The following is a 16,564-nucleotide window of genomic DNA, read 5'->3' as shown; positions in this document are numbered from 1 at the left end:
AAAAGGCCCATTGCAAAGCGGAGGCTACTTTTGTCTGGTTTCTAGGTCTTTGGGTTTTGACCTTTTCGACGTGGGGTATATTTGTCAAGATTCCTCAAAAGGTCACGGTAGCGAGGACGAAACTACTCCCAAACGGGCTTTCGGCCTTCGGTCGTGTCGTACGGCGATACCGAGACATACTCTGAAAACTTTGGTCTGAAACGAATGGCCCAAGACAAATTTTGCGACAATTACGGTTTGAATTTAATCCGTGGAAAATGTCCGATTCCTGCGTCCTGTTCAGAACGCCAATTTGTGCAAAGCGCTCGGGCGGGGCCCCGCCAGCAGGTCACCGGGGCACATTCTTCCAAACGGGCCGGTGCGTATGGAGCCCGCTTTGGCTGATGCAACTCCAAGCCTCGGTTTCAGAAAGGGGGGCGGGGGAGCCAGACGGGGAGGGACAAGCCGGCAGCGAGCCGAAAACATCCATACGGCTGGGGGGTAGCAGGGGAGAGCGCAAAGTGGCAAGCGGCTTGACTCGGCGCTCTGTGTCGTGGCAACATGGAAGCGGCTTTGGCACCTTTGCGGGAGGCGGTGCGCCAGCAGGTGAGTTCCCAGCTCAGGCCGTGGCTCCTTGGACCTTTCTGTGGACATATTCCATGGTGATAGATAGCTTTTTTTGGAGGTAAGCCCAGGGCTGCGAGTCCTTGCATCGTTGTCGTGCTTTGCGCAGATGGGCATGTCAACATAGTCATTGCGCAGGAAATAATTGTGCTTTCAAAGCCGCAGCGCTTGCTTGCGCGAAGCACATCCAAGTGGTCTTGTGAACGACGTGTGCTCTTCTCATCAAGCTGCCTGCCTTGCCTCAACTTGCCCACCTTTGAAAGCGACGCGAGTCAGGTCGGCGGACCCAAGTTCCAAAAGTGACGAGCTCCAAAGCTTCCCAAGTCAGCGGCTCCCATTCAGCCATTCGCAGAAGCTTATGTTTTGGAAACGGGCGCTGGGCCGAAAGAAGCCAATGTCACCTCTTCTACAAGTCCGCTGCGAGCCCCTTTCATTTGGGGGAGGGGGGGGGGGGGCATGCCATGTCTCCTTTTCCGCCAGAGTCATTTCTAAGGTCGGGGTGTCGCCTTCAGGGCGACTTGGTGGCCCAGCTGAAGGCGCAAGGAGCCCCCGAGCCGGAGGCGAACCGGGCTGTCGCCGAGCTGAAAGCCCGCAAGAGAACTCTGGAACTGAAGGTACAACTTTGCGGCCGGCTCTCGCTTGGGCTTCCTATCGCTACCCTCCGCCGGTGCGCTTGCAGGAGCTGTCCTTGCGGCCTCAAGAGGAGGTCGTTGACAGGCTCAAGCTGGACGACACGCTCAAGAGGAGGTTCTTCTACGATCAGTCTTTCGCCATCTACGGAGGTAGGCGCAAAGCATTTCAGAGCGAGCCCTCCGACGGGCCTCTTGCCTTCTGGGTGAGAGCGGGCCACTTCCCGTTTCTTGGGGCTCAGCGTTCAGCCGTGTTTTTCGAAGAATATTTGGCATTTGATTGGCTGTCAATTCTAGGTGGAGTTTTGCGATTTGCCGGGGACGGGGCGGCCCGCCTTTACGCCATCCGGATGTTTGGGGCCGGCCATTTTGCCATGATGGCGTATCGGCCGATTTGATCAGATGTCAAGTCTAATCTATCCATACGGTGATGAATGATAATAATAACCGACCTACCATCTTGCCGTCTTGTTTCAGGTGTGAGCGGCCTGTACGACTTTGGGCCGGTGGGCTGCGCCCTGAAGAACAACATCTTGCAGGTGTGGAGGCAGCACTTCATCCAGGAGGAGCAGATCCTGGAGATCGACTGCACCATGCTCACCCCCGAGCCCGTCCTCAAGTGAGTGCAGCACACCCGCCACCCCCTACTTCCAAAAAAATAAATAATGTTTTCTCAATCAGGACATCGGGCCACGTGGACAAGTTTGCTGATTACATGGTGAAGGACACCAAGACGGGAGAATGCTTTCGCGCCGATCACCTCCTCAAAGGTGATGATGTCGTCACCCCCCTCCTCCCCCCTTATTTTACATCAAGCACCCGGCCCTAGGTTTTTGCCTGTCTGTCACACATCTGGATGACAGGCGGGGCTACAATTCACATTCCTCTGAGGTCTCTCTTGTCTTTCTGGTGCGCCGCCATCATTTGAAGACCGTTTGACTTCTTTAGCCAGCCGCTTGATTTCACAAAGAACTTTTGTTCCTTCCAAGCAAACCGCTGCGCAATCGGTCAAATGGGGGCCTTTTGTTGTTCTGGTCTGACAATGACTCGGGAGTTCTTTGCTTGAGCGACTGGCCGCTCAAAGCGCACATTTTGAAAAATCCCGATCTCTTTCAACTCGTCGTCATCAAAACAGTAACGCGGATCGAATCGGTCAAATGGAGGCTACCGTACCCGCTTGGATTGTTGGACGTCTCTTGCAGCCGTCGGGCGTCGCCTTGGGGAATACGATGGAACTTGAACCTTCCATCTCCCCCGGCCGATTCAGAGAAGCATGCGACGTCATCGCCCTCCGGCATCCAAGCTCATCTTCCCTATTGAAGAAAAAAAAGAAAAAAAGATAACAACACAAAGTCCATAATCCATGAACTATATGAGTTATCTTTCAGGTATTTTCTTGTTTGAATGTTGATGAAAACCCAAGTTTTTAACAAACCCGTTGAGAACATCCTCTACAAAAAAAAAAGTGCCACTTGCGTTCGCGGGCCAGTTGAACCGTCGCATTCAGAAGCACGACGTAAATCAGACCTCGTCCTCCTCGGCAAATGCCGCATTCTTTGAAGAGCGTGCGTCGAATCTGACCGGATGGTCGCTGTCCGCAGCCCACCTGAAGAAAGCGATGTCCGACGGGACGTGCTCCCCCGAGGAAGCGGCGGAGATGGAGGACGTGATCACTCAGGTGGGTTTGCGCGCGTCAGATGGCGAAGGCGACAGCGTGCCGACCCTGTCCCCGCCCCGCCCCCTTGTGCGCCAGATGGACAACTACACCCGGCAGGAGTTGGGCCAACTCTTTGTCAAGTACAAGGTCAAGTCTCCCTCGGCGGGGAACGAGCTGACCCCTCCCATCTCCTTCAACCTCATGTTCCAGACCTCCATCGGGCCAGGAGGCAACACCCCCGGGTACGACCGCCGCTCTTACGACAGTCGGAGTCGCAACGCGACTGCTATCCGGCCACCGCCGCTCAGTTGACGAGCAGCAATTGCACTTGGCGTACTCCTCGTGACCTGGGCGCCAAATCCCAATACGGCGGCGACTATCGCTGCTATCGCTACGGTTCCAGCCCTTGGCTCGAGTGGTCCGAATCCCGCCACCACCACTCTACGACAATTTGCGCTTGCCACCGTGATTCCTACTCGGTAGCAATAGCTCTCACAGCGGTGACTTTGAGTCCCCAAATAGGTTGAATCCCGGCTCGGCTCCCCCAACGCGAGGCCGCAACTGACTGTCGATGACTCTGCAAATGTGTGCGCAGCTATCTGAGGCCGGAAACGGCTCAGGGCATGTTCCTCAACTTCAAGCGACTGCTGGAGTTCAACCAGGGAAAACTGCCCTTCGGCGCTGCCCAGATCGGCAACTCCTTCCGAAACGAGATCTCGCCTCGCTCCGGCCTCATCCGCGTCAGGTGCGAAGACGGCACGCGCTCCCTTTCGCCTTCAATTGGGCTTCGTGGCCGTTAAACTTGCCCAAACATTGCAGAGAGTTCACCATGGCCGAGATCGAGCACTTTGTGGACCCCGGCGAGAAGGTGCACCCCAAGTTCTCCAACGTGGCCGACCTGGACATCCTGCTGTACTCCTCCGGGGCTCAGACCAGCGGCCAGTCCGCGCACACCATGAGGCTCGGAGACGCCGTGGAGCAGGTGGGGGAACGTCAAACTCTCGGGCCTTACCGACCCCGATGGCCCCGCTTGTGGCAAAGGAGAGTCATTGTCGGGGGAGGGGGGGAACGCTTTTCAGCAATTTCTCCTTTTTTTTTTTTTTCCCAAGCCGGCGAGAAGAGCAGACACTCGAGCGAGCGAGCTCTCTGAAGTCGCGCGGCAGGCCCCGCCTCCGTTTTAGCTTTGCTCGCCTTCAAACGCGGCCTTCTCCCCACGCAGGGCATCATCGACAACTCCGTGCTGGGCTACTTCATCGGCAGGATCTACTTGTACCTGCTCAAAGTGGGTCTGCGCAAGGACAAAGTGCGCTTCCGCCAGCACATGGAGAACGAGATGGCCCACTACGCCTGCGACTGCTGGGACGCCGAGGCCAAAACCTCCTACGTGAGTCGCCGTCGCCGCCCGCTCCCAACCCCGACGGCCGCTCTTTCAGCACGCCGCGTCCTCCTTCAGGGTTGGATCGAGATCGTGGGCTGCGCCGACCGCTCCTGTTACGACCTGAAGTGTCACGCCCGTGCCACCAAGGTGCCCCTGGTGGCCGAGAAGCCGCTGAAAGAAGCCATATCCCGGGAACTCGGCCTTTCGGCCAGTCGTGACCCCATGCGGGCAAAACAACATGAGCTCCTTTGCGCGTCTTCCAAGAGTCCGACGCCTTCTTGCAATCCGCCGCGAGCAGATGCGGAGCTCGACCTTTTCTGTCATCCGTGGTTGGTTCGTGACAGAATTCGGACGCAGCGGCGAATCGTGTCCCTCGGACCTTGTAAAGAGAGAGAGAAAAACTAATGCGATGCATGCAGTTGCTCATTTGGAATTGGGAGGCCGCAGCCTCAGAGGGAGCGCGGCCTTTGGTGAAACGCCGTCTTCCCTCGGCAGCGTGCTGTGCTTTTTCCTTGACTCGTCCACACAAGGTGGTCAACGTCGTGAAGTTCGAGCCCAACAGGGGCGCCATCGGAGCGGCGTACAAAAAGGACGCCAAGCTGATCTTCGACTACCTGGACGCGTGCGACGAATGCTTCATCGGCGACGGGGAGAAGCGTCTCAACGAAAGCGGGTAATTGCTCTTTCTTCAGCCCAACGCTGTCAGGTCTGCGCGGAGCCGGTGGAAAAAAAACAACGTGCACACCCACAGTGGCAAAGAGGCGTGCGTATTCAGAATCAAGCCATGCCACTCACGGTGACGCGAGCGTCCGCACAGCATCCGGCAGCGCACAACCTTTGCGCTTTTGTCACAAAGCCATCCCGAGAAGCCCCTGCCCCCCCGAGAACATCTGGACTTCGGAGGTGGCACGTGATGCGAGCCGACCCCCCATTAACATGACTTTCAATTGGCTAGTTGGGCTGTGCGCACACGATCGCACTTTTGTTCTCCTTCGCCTTGATTGTGTTGTTTTTCCAGTCAAGTTGGACAGATGCTCCCAAAGTTTTGAAAGGAAAAAAAAAAGGGGGGTTGTTGTCTTCTGCTATCCACTTCATGCAGAGAATTCAGCGTGTCAACGGAGGGCAAAACCTTCAAGCTTTCCAAAGACATGGTCACCGTCAGGAGATTCCAGAAAACGTTACACGGTCGGTTAAAAAAAAAAAGCCTCAATTCGGATTTCCCGTGGCAGCGTTCCGCTCTCAATGCCGCTTTGCCCGCAGTTGAGGAGATCGTCCCCAACGTCATCGAGCCGTCCTTCGGCATCGGCAGAATCATGTACTGCATCTTTGAGCACTGCTTCCACACGCGGCAGGGAGATGAACAGAGGACGGTAAGGACCACGAGCAGGGGGGGGGGGGGGTTCCTCTCCATCGATTGCTTGTTTGGATTCAGCGTGACCGATTTGCTTTGCAGTATTTCAGTTTTCCGGCCACCGTGTCCCCATACAAATGCTGCATCCTTCCTCTGAGCCAAAACCAAGACTTCACACCTTTTGTCCAACAACTCTGTGAGTTGTCCGCTTTTTCGCACGCACGCGTGCGTCTCCGGTTGTCACGAGTGACAAATTGAAATCAGGTCGATTCAAGCAAAGCTGATGAAGCCTTTACCATGCATAAATTCCATCAAGTTAGTTAAAAATTTGGATCTATTTTGTCATCATTGGAATAAAAATGAAGACCGACAATTCAAATAAAATATTCAAGTATTATCCCAAAGAATCAGGTAAATATATTTGTTTAAAAAAACAAGCTAATACAAACATTCTAAATACAATAAGGCTGAGATGATATCATGTATCATAAATTGACCTCAACAAAATCAGCAAAAAAAAAAAAAAGTGTCAGATTTGAAATTATATTTGAAGAAACAAAAAGAGCATGAATGAATGAATCTTACCTTTTTCCATGGCATTTTGAATGAAATGAGACCGTGATCCCAAGATCAAGGATGGACCTGAAATGTTGCGCAGGGAATTTTGTGACCTAAAATACCCCAAAAAGACACAAAAGTCAGGCCCGCGCCACCAGGCGGCAGTCAGCACACAGTGCCTTCCAAGTCTCCTCACCTCGCGCCGTTCCATCGGAGCGAACCCACGGTTTTGCTGTTGGTCCTCCTCAGCCGAGGCCCTGACCCGAAAGGGCGTGTCCCACAAGGTGGACGAGTCGTCGGGGTCCATCGGCAGGCGCTACGCCCGCTCCGACGAAATCGGCGTGGCCTTCGGCGTCACCGTTGACTTCGACACCGTCAACAAGACGCCGCGCACCGCCACCCTGAGGGACCGAGACTCCATGAGGCAGATCCGCGTCGAGGTACGTCCCGCCGCGACGCGCCGCGACGCGCCGCGCCACACCGCGATCGGGCGTAAATGCCGGCGCCGCCGTTCAATGACTTGACGCCATTTGCGCCCACGACACCGAGGTCGGAACAAGGTGGCCTTTTTCAAATCCGAGTTAATTTGAATCGACTGGCTTCGGTTGTTTTTTTTGGGGGGGGTTATATCCTGCATGTTGTACAAATGAGGAACCCGGTGGTGGTGCAGGTGGACGCTTTGCCTGGGCTGATCTGGTCCCTGGCCAACGGCGAGCGCACGTGGTCTCAGATGGAGCTCCAGTACCCCCTCTTTGAAGGGCAGGAGACCGGCAGGAAGGAGTGACGGGCAGTGTGCGCTCATCTGCCGAGAAAAAAAAAAAAAGGAAGCCAGAAGAAGTCGTCGCAAGGGCCGCAAGACAACGGAAAGTCATGGGGAGCCGCCGCTCTCCAACAAGGGTGCAGCTCGAGTCACGCGACACCAGACTGAGCGATTCTCCTGTTTTCTAATAAAGGAATTCTGGTTCTCCCCACCGTGTCCTCTTTTGGAGTTGCCCATCTATTTTTACCCCATTGTGTGTTGTTGTGTGGCCGTGTGCGGAATGCAAAGCTTTTTGATCCGAGATTTCATTGCATCGCCATTCTATTCTCAAACGGTCGCACGCCGACTCGTCGTCCCCAAGAGCAGTTTGATCGGCTTGGCCTTATTTGCGCCGTCGCCGCCGAGAGGCCTCGGGGGCATTTGCATTCGTCTCCGAGCGCCATTTATTTCGGCGCAATGTTTGGAGAGGACTTGGACACCTCGCTCACGTCCCCGGGGAGGGCATCGAGTCCCGCCCACCCAGCCTTTGTGGCCCCGCCCCTCTTTGTCAGCAACAGTATACAAGTCCGGCTAGGCGCCTTTGCGAGCGCCGGCAGGGAGTCCGCGGGCACCTTTGGTCTCCCTTGAATATTTTGGAGCCTTTGGAAAAATTGGCAGGTTTTGTTGAAGCGACCTCCGCTCAGTTCAAGGTCAGTGCGACAACAGGTGTTTGCCGAGGACAGAGCGCGGCGCGTGACCGGCCGCGGAGCTATTTCGAGGCACGCGTGGGACTCAAACACCTTCATTTCCATTCCGCCCTGCGAGACTTTGATTGTCTTCAAAGTCGGGCTTAGTGACGGAGAGTTGCGCGTGTGCTCGGAAGCAGCTGGCGGCTGGACTTTCCTCAAGTCTAAGGAGCGCAAGCAAAGGCCACTCTCCTTGCCTTGGTCGGCGGCTCAGGTGAAAGAAAAAGCAAAGCGAGTGGCTGGCGCTCGCTTTTGGATGGAGTTGGCGAGAGTGGCCTTCCAAAATAAAGGTCAAGTGCCTGAAGCGCAGCAGCTGCGATGGCTCGAAGCAGAGCGGTACGGCTTCATTGCGCACCTCAAATGGAATTTGGCAAATCAACAAAGAAAGCGGTCGCCTCGCCATTGTCATCGATGGGTACCGGCAGGATTCAACCCGTCGCTCGTGAACGGAAAACTCTGGGCGCCCTCCGAAATAACCGGACTGTGACGCGCACCCGGTCGGTGGGCCTATTTAAAGGGTGACAAGCCGGCACCTTGCGCGCGTCCCGCACTGAGCGCGGAGCACAGAAAGCGCCAAGCGTTGGGTCCGCCCGGGCAAATTCCGATGCCAGACTCGGATCAAAAACGTCCCCGGCTCATCACGCTCACGTGTGACCGAAATCCAATTGATATGCGACGTTGCTCGTTTGCGCGTTTCGCCGGCCGTGCGTCAAAATATTCGGAAACGGCGGACGGAACTCCCGCGTGCTGCGCGGCGACGGCAAAATGCCACGGTGGACAAAAGTATCGGGACACCCGCCGGCGTCCTCTGCGCCGCACTCGATGAAACTTTGCTTAAAGAGGGCGGGCGTGTCCGGATGCATTTCCAAACAAGAAGCGCGCCGCGCCACGAATGGCCCGAGGTCTGGCGTCATTGACACAGGTTAAACCCGTTTGAGGCCGTTTCAATGCGCATGTGTGCTTAGGAGCTTTTTTTCTTTTTTTTTGGGTGTCGTTTTGCCGGAGGTCCTGGTGGGTGCGCGTGAGCGTCATTCCGTCGTCATGGCGATCAAAGCGGCGCTTCCCAAATACGAGCTGTACTTCTACAACGCCGCGCTGGCCTCGGCCCTGTTGTGGTCCACCCGCCGGATCTTTGAGGCGTCCGCGTGTGAGTATTACTCGACGCGGCCGCCGTATCGCCCCGCTCAAGTGAAAGCATGATCGCGGTCGATCCCGTCTTCTATTCTGGATGCAGCGATGGTGGAAGCGTTTTTGATTCACGAGTCGCAAATCCAAATGTGTCGACGCAGCACCGATGCTCTCGTAGCGACTGCACCCTCACTTTGAAAGAGTGTTACCGATTTGGATTGACAATGTGTGAAATTGAATTTGTAAAATAATTGGAATCTTCATCGTGTTCTTAATCCTGAGCATGTTTTCATGGCATTCATTCATTTTTTTTCCTGACCACTTTTTCGGTTGCCCTCGGTAAAACCGATAAGAGCCCTTGCTCAAGCATTTGACTATTCCTTCACGGTTCGTATTTGCCCTGGGTTTCTTTTTCTTTTTCTTGTTCCGTCCCAGCCAACGTCGACAGGAAAGCCTTCAAGTCCAGCGTGAAGCCAGGCTGGCACTACTTGGGCCGGAAAATGGTAAGCGGCGGCGGCGGCCTTGGCGAAAGCGAAAGAGAAGGGAAGCTTTTGCCTACCTGGCATTTGGGGTGGTCCGCCCTCCCAGGACACGGCGGACGAGGAATGGGCCATGTGGATCTGGACCTTGCGGGCTCACATCGCCTTCGCTCTGTGCGGCCACGTGCTGTTCGCCAAGCTCTGCTCCATGCTGGCTCCTCAGGTGGCGGGGCGGAAGGCAGCGCGCGCGGGGCCGAGGGGGCCCGGCGTGGAATGACCCCCTGCCCCGTTGCTCCACAGCACCGGTCCCTGGCGTCCATGGCGTACGGGCTGGCGGCGGTGTGGACCAGCATGGGCTGGACCTACGTCACCCTGCTCCTGTCCCACTGCGTTCTGCTCTACAGCATCTCGCTGGTCAAGATCCGCCGGCTGTGCTTGCTCGCCGGCTTTTGCACGCTGGCCACGTTCAAGTGCGAGCCCTTCGTGTCCTGGCAGGTACGCCGGCCGGCGAGGTCCGCCGCGTTCGAGGCAACGCTCTTCAAGGCCGCGGCTGCGTTTGGCGGCAACCTCGAAAGAAAAACACATTTCGCTTTTTTTCCCCCCCGATCCAATTGCGTGTGGGATTTATTATTATTATTTTTTGTACATCGAGACCACGGTCGTTCTCGGGAGCCCCGCGGCGCACTTTGAAAAATGATGTGTCCAGGCCGACTTGGTGGCGGGCGACTTTGACCTGCGCCGCATTCTCTTCTACGGCGGTTGCGGCTTCACCATCATGCGATGCATCAGCTTCGCCCTGGAGAACTGCGAGCGCGAGGACGGCAACTACAGCATCCTGGAGCTGCTCAAGTACAACTTCTACCTGCCGTTCTTCTACTTTGGGCCCATCATGACCTTTGACAAGTTCTACGCGCAGGTCTGTTTCTCAAGCGTCGACGGGCGCAAGGAACCTGAGCCGCGTCGCTTGCTCGCACCTCCCCAACCGACGCACGCGGGGCTATTTCCGACTCTGCGGGGCTCGACGGCTGCGCGCGCCGCGCACGATGATGGCCGCAGACAACATTAGCAAGGACCAGGGTTCAATTTCGAAAGCTCCTAATCTCACCGCAAGCCTTTTTACTTTCCTTTTTTTTTTTAATCCCAAAAAGGAATTGGTATTTTCAAGGATAAAAAACAAACAACCCCACCCCCGAATCATCTTGAAAAGATATTTCTAAGCGAAAAAGAAATTAAGTCGCTTAACTCCAACTTCTAAAAGAAGGGAAAAAAGTCCATCTTGTTGAAGCTAAATGTCATTAAGTCCGTTTTTAACTTGTCAAAAGTTTTTTCATTTTGAGTATTAGCGATCGCATTCCTGCTCAAGCGCGCCAAAACGAAGGCCGCGCACGGCCAACGAAATCAGACGGGGCCTCGCGTCGCTCCATGAGTCACGTAAGCAAAACAAGACGCTAGTGGAGAGAGCCAAAGACGGAGAGAGAGACCTGCAAACGCGACGAGATTTCCAAACTGCCCTTAAGAGTCTGGCACAGGAGCTTTGCGTGCGCTGCCCCCTGCAGGCCAATAAGTCGGACCTGAGCAGGAAGGCGCGGGAGATGTGGGACATCAACGTGCAGGCCGTGACCCACCTGGCTCTCATCCTGGCCGTGGACATCCTTTTCCACTTCCTCTACGTGCTCACCATTCCTGGCGACTTGAAGCTTCTCAGGCACCTCTCCGACTGGGCCTTGGGTCCGTCTATCCGGGAAAAAATATAGATATATACATCAATGAATCAATGCCCCCCCCCCCAAAAAGAAATCCCATCGAGAATGAGAATCCAACACGTTTGCTTGCAGTCGGCGTGGCCTATTTCAATCTGGTGTACGACTGGGCCAAAGCCGCCGTCATGTTCGGCGTGATCAACACAGTGTCCAGGCTCGACCACTTGGACCCGCCCAAGCCGCCCAAATGCATCACGGCGCTCTACGTCTTTGCCGAAACGTGAGCGAGTGCATTTCCGTCGGCGCCGGGCGCTCTTCGCCGATCACTCACTCCAAGTTTGCTTCGCCCAGACACTTTGACCGAGGCATCAACGACTGGTTGTGCAAGTGAGCGGCCCCGCCGGAATCCGAGCGCGCCGCGAAGCGGCGCTCCAATCCCGTTGTGCTTTTCCCCTCAAAAAGGTACGTGTACGATCGGCTGGGCGGCAAGCACGACGACGTGCTGGCGGAGCTGCTGGCCACGCTGTGCACCTACGCCGTCACCGTCCTGTGGCTGGGACCGAGCAAGCCGGTCCTGGTCTGGGCCTTCTTCAACTGCTTCGGCCTCAACTGCGAGCTGTGGGCCGCCAAGTTCTTCTCCATGGAGCCCTTCGCGTCTTTCGAGGTTCGTGTGTCCGTTCCGCGCCGGGGGAATCCTGGCCTCGCCGGGGGCCACCGTTTCGAAGGGAACTTGCAAGTCGTGGATGCGCTTCACCGTACTTCACCTCTTGATTTTTCGGATGACCTTTTGACCGGCGGATGTTGTATCGCTCTGTCGCGTTGAAGAAGGAGCCGAGCCAAAAGGCCAAGCGCTTTCTATTTACCGGTCGGATCCACGTTCCCACTCTCACCTATGAGCGTAGAGAAGGTGAGAAGCTCGCGCGTCCGGGAGGCGCTCCCAGTCGAGCCGTTTCTCCTCCACGTCGAGAGGAGCCAGATGAGGCGGCTCGGGCATCTGATGAGGATGCCTTCTCGGTGAGGTGTTCCGGGCACGTCCCACCAGCAGGAGACGACGATGTCTCCCGGCTGGCCTGGGAACGCCTTGCCGGGAAGCAGCCGGGTAGAGGGAAGAAGCGGCTGGGAGGGGGGAAGTCCGGGCTTCCCCGCTGTAGCCGTTGCCCCCCCCCCCCCCCCGCAACCTCGGATGAGCACTAAAAAAACGGATGCACTTTTTGACTTTTGAGATAAGCAAAGACTTGCCACTGACGTTTTCCCACGGCTGGCTCGATGGGAAGTGTGATGTTTCTTTTCCTTCTTTGTGTCTGTCAAGCATGCGATGTCCGAGGCAATGTCGCGCCGGATTCGAGCCATCGTCTGCATCTTCAACTTCTGGAGTATCGTGTTGTACAACACACTGCTTCTCAACAGTTTGGACTTTGCCAAGTTGCTGGCCAAGCGCCTGCTGCTCAAAGGTGAGGTGTTCGGCCGGATTCGGAGTTGGCGGTTCGAATGACGCAGCGGAAGTATTTTCAAGATGTGTAGCCGTCTTCCGTCTGGCCAGGTTTCCCGATAACCACGGCGGTCGTCATGTTTGTGACCTACTGCCTGATTCAAGTGATTAAGGAGAGGGAAAGGAGACGGGCCCTCACCGACGACCCCGATCCGCTTCCTCCCGCCACGTCGGACGGAGCGCCGGCGGGAGCCTCGACCTCCCCTCCGGCAGACTCGGGGACCGCCGCGCCGGCCGTCGCCCAGCCAGTCGCCGATGACGGCAAGCAAAAAGCGGAGTAGAGGATTCACGCTTGCGGTCTTGATTTTCTGAAACGTCGGTCATGGAAATAAATCAAGTACAAGAAGATGAAAGTTTGTTTTTAAGCCCAAAAAGTCAGACTTCCATCAAATGAATGTTGTAGTCAGAAGATTAAAACATGAAAGCTGGAGTGATAAGATTAAAGGGGGAAAAAAAGTCAGACTTACCAGAAAGGGGGTGGGGGAATGAACTCTTTCTGTCAAAAAAAAAAAGGAGGATGATTTGGACGATTTGTTTCAGAAATTGTGATTAAAATCAAACATAAAAATAATGTGTTTTCTTTCATTGGCGTCCAGGATGACTTTTTAGACAAAATCATACTCTGATCTTGGCATACTTGGCATACTTTTTAAAATATAATCATCCAAAAAGGATATACAGTAGATGTCCAGTTGGTCCAGATGACCAAAAACAAAAGGGTCATAATACTCAGAGAATGAAGTCACGTCATGTTTGGGATGACTCAGGGGTGGGGGGCTATTTCAGGGCAATATGTCAGCTGGCTAAGAGCGGTGAGTGCGAGGCAAGGGGGGAATGTGGGGGCATGTCACGGTCATGTTCCATCGCCGGCTATAAATGGCCCGCCAGTCAGAGCGCACTCGAAAGGCGTGAACAGCTGCGGGAGCGGACGGCTTTCAGTTGGCGCCGGCGAGGAAGGAGCCGTTGGACCGCAAGACCCCCGTAAGGATCTTCCCAGACTCCCCGCCGCCGGCCGGCAAGAATGGCTCTTGCGGTGAACCCCGCGGACGAGCCCCGGGTGTACCAGCAGACGCTTCTGCAGGACGGCCTGCGCGACCTCCTGGAGAACGACAAGCTGGTGGATTGTGTTCTGAAAATCAAGGGCAAGGAGTTCCCGTGCCACCGCTTGGTCCTGTGCGCCTGCAGTTCCTACTTCCGCACTCTCTTTTTGTCTGACCTGGACGAAAGCAAAAAACGCGAGGTGGTCGTGGAGGACGTCGAGCCGGGGGTGATGGGGCTGATCCTCGAGTACCTGTACACCTCCAGGATCGACGTGACCGAGCACAACGTCCAGGACATCTTTGCCGTGGCCAACGTTTACCAGATCCCGTCTGTTTTCACGGTCTGCGTGTCCTTCCTCCAAAAGCGTCTGAGCCTCAGCAACTGCCTGGCGGTCTTCAGACTCGGCTTGATGCTGGACTGCCCCAGGTTGGCCGTCTCGGCCCGCAACTTCGCCTGCGAGCGCTTCCGGCTCGTCTCCCGGGACGAGGAGTTCCTCGGCCTGCGGCCCGGCGAGCTGGCCGCCATCCTGGCCGAGGACGCCCTGGACGTGGACTCCGAGGAAGCCGTGTTCGAGGCCTTGATGACGTGGGTGGCGCGGGACCCGGGCCAACGGGAGAAGGACCTGCCCGGCTTGCTGGACTGCGTTCGCTTGCGTCTGTTGAGCGAGGACTACTGGAGGGACAAGGTGGAGAAGAACAAACTCCTCTCCGACGGCCCCGAGCTGCGAGAGAAGCTCCGGCTGGTCAGGGACGCTCGGGCGGGGAAAATGCCTCGAGTCGACGCCGAGGGGCGGAAGGAAGACGGCGAGGGGGAGCGGCAAAATCTCCTCCCCGGGATCCTCAACGACAACATGCGCTTCGGGATGTTCGTCCGCGAGCTGATCCTGATGGTCGGCGACGCGGGGGCGGTGGCCTACGACCCAGCGGGCAACGACTGCTTCGTGGCGGCCGTCTCCGCGCAGGTTCCCAAGAACCACATCAGCCTGGTCACCAAGGAGAACCAGATCTTTGTGGCCGGAGGCTTGTTCGTCGACGAGCACAACGAGGAGGAGCCACTCTGCTCTTACTTCCTGCAGGTGAGGGTCCGGCAGGTGGGAATACGTCTCGACGGGCGACAGACACACACACACTCGCATGCTGATAATCGGCTAGAATTGGAGATCAAAGGCAGCAAAGGCCCGATGATCCGATGTCTCCGAAAGATGATCCTTGTGGGCTTGGGAGATCCCCCCCATACCTGTTCAGACAAACATATCGGGAATGGTCAACCTCTTCAATCTTTCTGATCCTGTGAGATCGAGACTAAAGCCCGGCGCACACGCAGCTGACCCAGCGGGCTCGGTCGGTTCATGCGGCAATTCTTTGCCGGCGCCGCAAATTCCAAGGGCGAGTCCCTTTTCGGACTCGGCGCGCTAATCTCGTGACACTTCATCTTCAGTACGACCCGGTCAACGCCGACTGGCTGGCCATGCCGCCGCTCCCATCCCCCCGCTTCCTGTTCGGGCTCGGGGAGGCCGAGAACTCCATCTTTGTCGTTGGGGGGAAGGAAGCGAAGGAGCAGGAGCGCACGCTGGACTCGGTCCTGGTCTACGACAGACAGTAAGCGCCTCGTCCTCGGGAAAGCGGAGAGTCAGATGGGACGGGAGGCATTCACATGCTCCTCTGTTGGTAGAACTTTCAAATGGGGCCAGTCAGACCCGCTTCCGCACGCCGTCTACGGACATGCCACCCTTTCGTCTGACGACACGCTTTATGTGATCGGGGGCAAAGGAGACGACAAGTGAGTACCGCATCACCTTTCGCGCTCACAAATGTTACCTGCTTGGACTTGACTGTGCAGCGGCCTGGAAAGACTCGTGGCCCTGTGCCAGTTAGGAGCGCATTTGGCAGAAGGGTTCGGATATGAAATTGGAAATTCAGATGGTAACATATAGTAGCTACTATAACTTTTGTTTGTTTGTTCAAGATTGCAAAACTTGTTTTCAGGGAAAAAAACAACAACCTTAAGATGGCCAGAATTACAACTCCTTCCACCCTAGAAAACGAAACTTTTGAAATCAGACTTTTGCCACCCTCACTCCAAAAAACTGGACTGTTTTCTGAAAAATTCAACCCCCCTGAAATGTTCTTTTTTTTGGGGGGGGCGGGGTTTAATTCAAAAATAATATATTTTCTTTTATGCGAAAAGGAAATGCTCGAGCAAGATGCACGCATATGACGCTAGGAGGTTCGAATGGAAGGAACTGGCTTCCATGAAGACCGCGCGCTCATTATTCGGCGCGACCGTTCACCAGAACAAAATCTACGTGGCGGCCGGAGTCACCGACGCGGGGCTGAGCGATTCCGTGGAGGTGTACGACATCGCCACCAACAAGTGAGCTCCCGAGATACAAACGCAAAGGTCCAGTGAGCGCGGCCTCGGGTGTCAACGGCTTGGTGTGGTCCTTCGGCAGGTGGTCCGACTTTGAGCCCTTCCCCCAAGAACGCAGTTCCCTGAATTTAGTGTCTCTGGGCGGCTCACTCTTCGCAGTGGGAGGTTTCGCCATGATGCCGCTGGAGGACAGCGAGGACATCGTCCCCAAAGAGATGAACGACATCTGGAGGTAGGCCGCAGAGTGACGTCCGAACGCCCATGTACAAGTCGCGATTAGGCAAGAAAATAGGCATGGGCTACCGTTTATTCGCTACCTTTTGGAATGGACAAAATGTACATTTTCCAATGTTGAATCCATTTTGGGGGTGAAAATTTCCAATGTTGAATCCATTTTGGGGGTGAAAATAAGTTGGGGTTTTTGCAAGTAAACAAGTCAGATTTGATCAGCATTCAATGAGATTGTCTATTTGAAATGATTGAATTTGCAACCACTATTCAATCTCCTCCCTTTTGTTGCTCCAGGTACAATGAGACCGAGAACAAGTGGACTGGGATTCTGAGAGAGATTCAGTACGCGTCGGGCGCCACTATTTTGGGGGTCCGACTCAACACGCTGCGACTCGACAAGATGTAAAGAAAGAAATAAAGAAAAAGAACCAAGCACTTTTTTTTTTAACTGCCACTTGGCTAAAA

General features: G+C 55.5%; 3 protein-coding genes and 2 long non-coding RNA genes across 7 annotated transcripts; 3 read left to right on the top strand and 2 right to left on the bottom strand.

Annotated features, from left to right (window-relative positions):
* Window positions 1-444: 444 nt before the first annotated feature.
* Window positions 445-7,143, top strand: LOC147186654 (glycine--tRNA ligase-like). Its single transcript, XM_086101755.1, has 17 exons — window positions 445-585; window positions 1,116-1,217; window positions 1,283-1,385; window positions 1,710-1,851; window positions 1,914-2,002; window positions 2,834-2,910; window positions 2,986-3,131; window positions 3,485-3,634; window positions 3,709-3,871; window positions 4,109-4,273; window positions 4,343-4,451; window positions 4,796-4,940; window positions 5,367-5,452; window positions 5,528-5,637; window positions 5,721-5,814; window positions 6,426-6,616; window positions 6,847-7,143. The coding sequence occupies exons 1-17, from the start codon at window positions 541-543 to the stop codon at window positions 6,958-6,960; spliced, it is 2,031 nt and encodes a 676-aa protein (XP_085957881.1). The 5' UTR covers window positions 445-540; the 3' UTR covers window positions 6,961-7,143.
* Window positions 2,408-6,519, bottom strand: LOC147186655 (uncharacterized). Its single transcript, XR_015098976.1, has 3 exons — window positions 6,373-6,519; window positions 6,204-6,289; window positions 2,408-2,545 (listed from the first exon to the last, which is right to left on the bottom strand). It is a non-coding gene; the product is annotated as an uncharacterized LOC147186655 (long non-coding RNA).
* Window positions 7,144-7,515: 372 nt separating the features above from the next.
* On the top strand, window positions 7,516-12,803 carry hhatlb (hedgehog acyltransferase like, b). 3 transcript variants are annotated; one of them, XM_086102593.1, is made up of 12 exons: window positions 7,516-7,625; window positions 8,667-8,808; window positions 9,225-9,292; window positions 9,378-9,491; window positions 9,569-9,763; window positions 9,975-10,184; window positions 10,825-10,996; window positions 11,104-11,248; window positions 11,320-11,355; window positions 11,431-11,632; window positions 12,278-12,419; window positions 12,509-12,803. In XM_086102593.1, exons 2-12 carry the CDS (start codon window positions 8,703-8,705, stop codon window positions 12,736-12,738), a joined length of 1,620 nt encoding a protein of 539 aa, XP_085958719.1. In that variant the 5' UTR covers window positions 7,516-7,625; window positions 8,667-8,702; the 3' UTR covers window positions 12,739-12,803. The 3 variants fall into 3 exon arrangements, with proteins under 3 accessions (XP_085958719.1, XP_085958721.1, XP_085958720.1); XM_086102595.1 differs by lacking the exon at window positions 7,516-7,625 and having other exon boundaries at window positions 8,620-8,808; XM_086102594.1 differs by lacking the exon at window positions 7,516-7,625 and having other exon boundaries at window positions 8,644-8,808; window positions 9,238-9,292.
* LOC147186653 (uncharacterized) lies at window positions 10,818-12,322 on the bottom strand. The gene is made up of 3 exons (XR_015099067.1): window positions 12,215-12,322; window positions 11,859-12,113; window positions 10,818-11,002 (listed from the first exon to the last, which is right to left on the bottom strand). It is a non-coding gene; the product is annotated as an uncharacterized LOC147186653 (long non-coding RNA).
* A 585-nt stretch (window positions 12,804-13,388) lies between the features above and the next one.
* Window positions 13,389-16,531, top strand: klhl40b (kelch-like family member 40b). The gene is made up of 6 exons (XM_086102592.1): window positions 13,389-14,573; window positions 14,936-15,096; window positions 15,170-15,277; window positions 15,686-15,871; window positions 15,951-16,100; window positions 16,394-16,531. Exons 1-6 carry the CDS (start codon window positions 13,479-13,481, stop codon window positions 16,503-16,505), a joined length of 1,812 nt encoding a protein of 603 aa, XP_085958718.1. The 5' UTR covers window positions 13,389-13,478; the 3' UTR covers window positions 16,506-16,531.
* Window positions 16,532-16,564: the final 33 nt, after the last annotated feature.

The sequence above is a fragment of the Hippocampus guttulatus genome, chromosome 21 (genome assembly GCF_054856545.1).
Source record: "Hippocampus guttulatus isolate MCC_2025c chromosome 21, RoL_Hgut_1.0, whole genome shotgun sequence".
Classification (NCBI taxonomy): domain Eukaryota; kingdom Metazoa; phylum Chordata; class Actinopteri; order Syngnathiformes; family Syngnathidae; genus Hippocampus; species Hippocampus guttulatus.
This window is presented reverse-complemented; position numbering and strand designations above follow the sequence as displayed.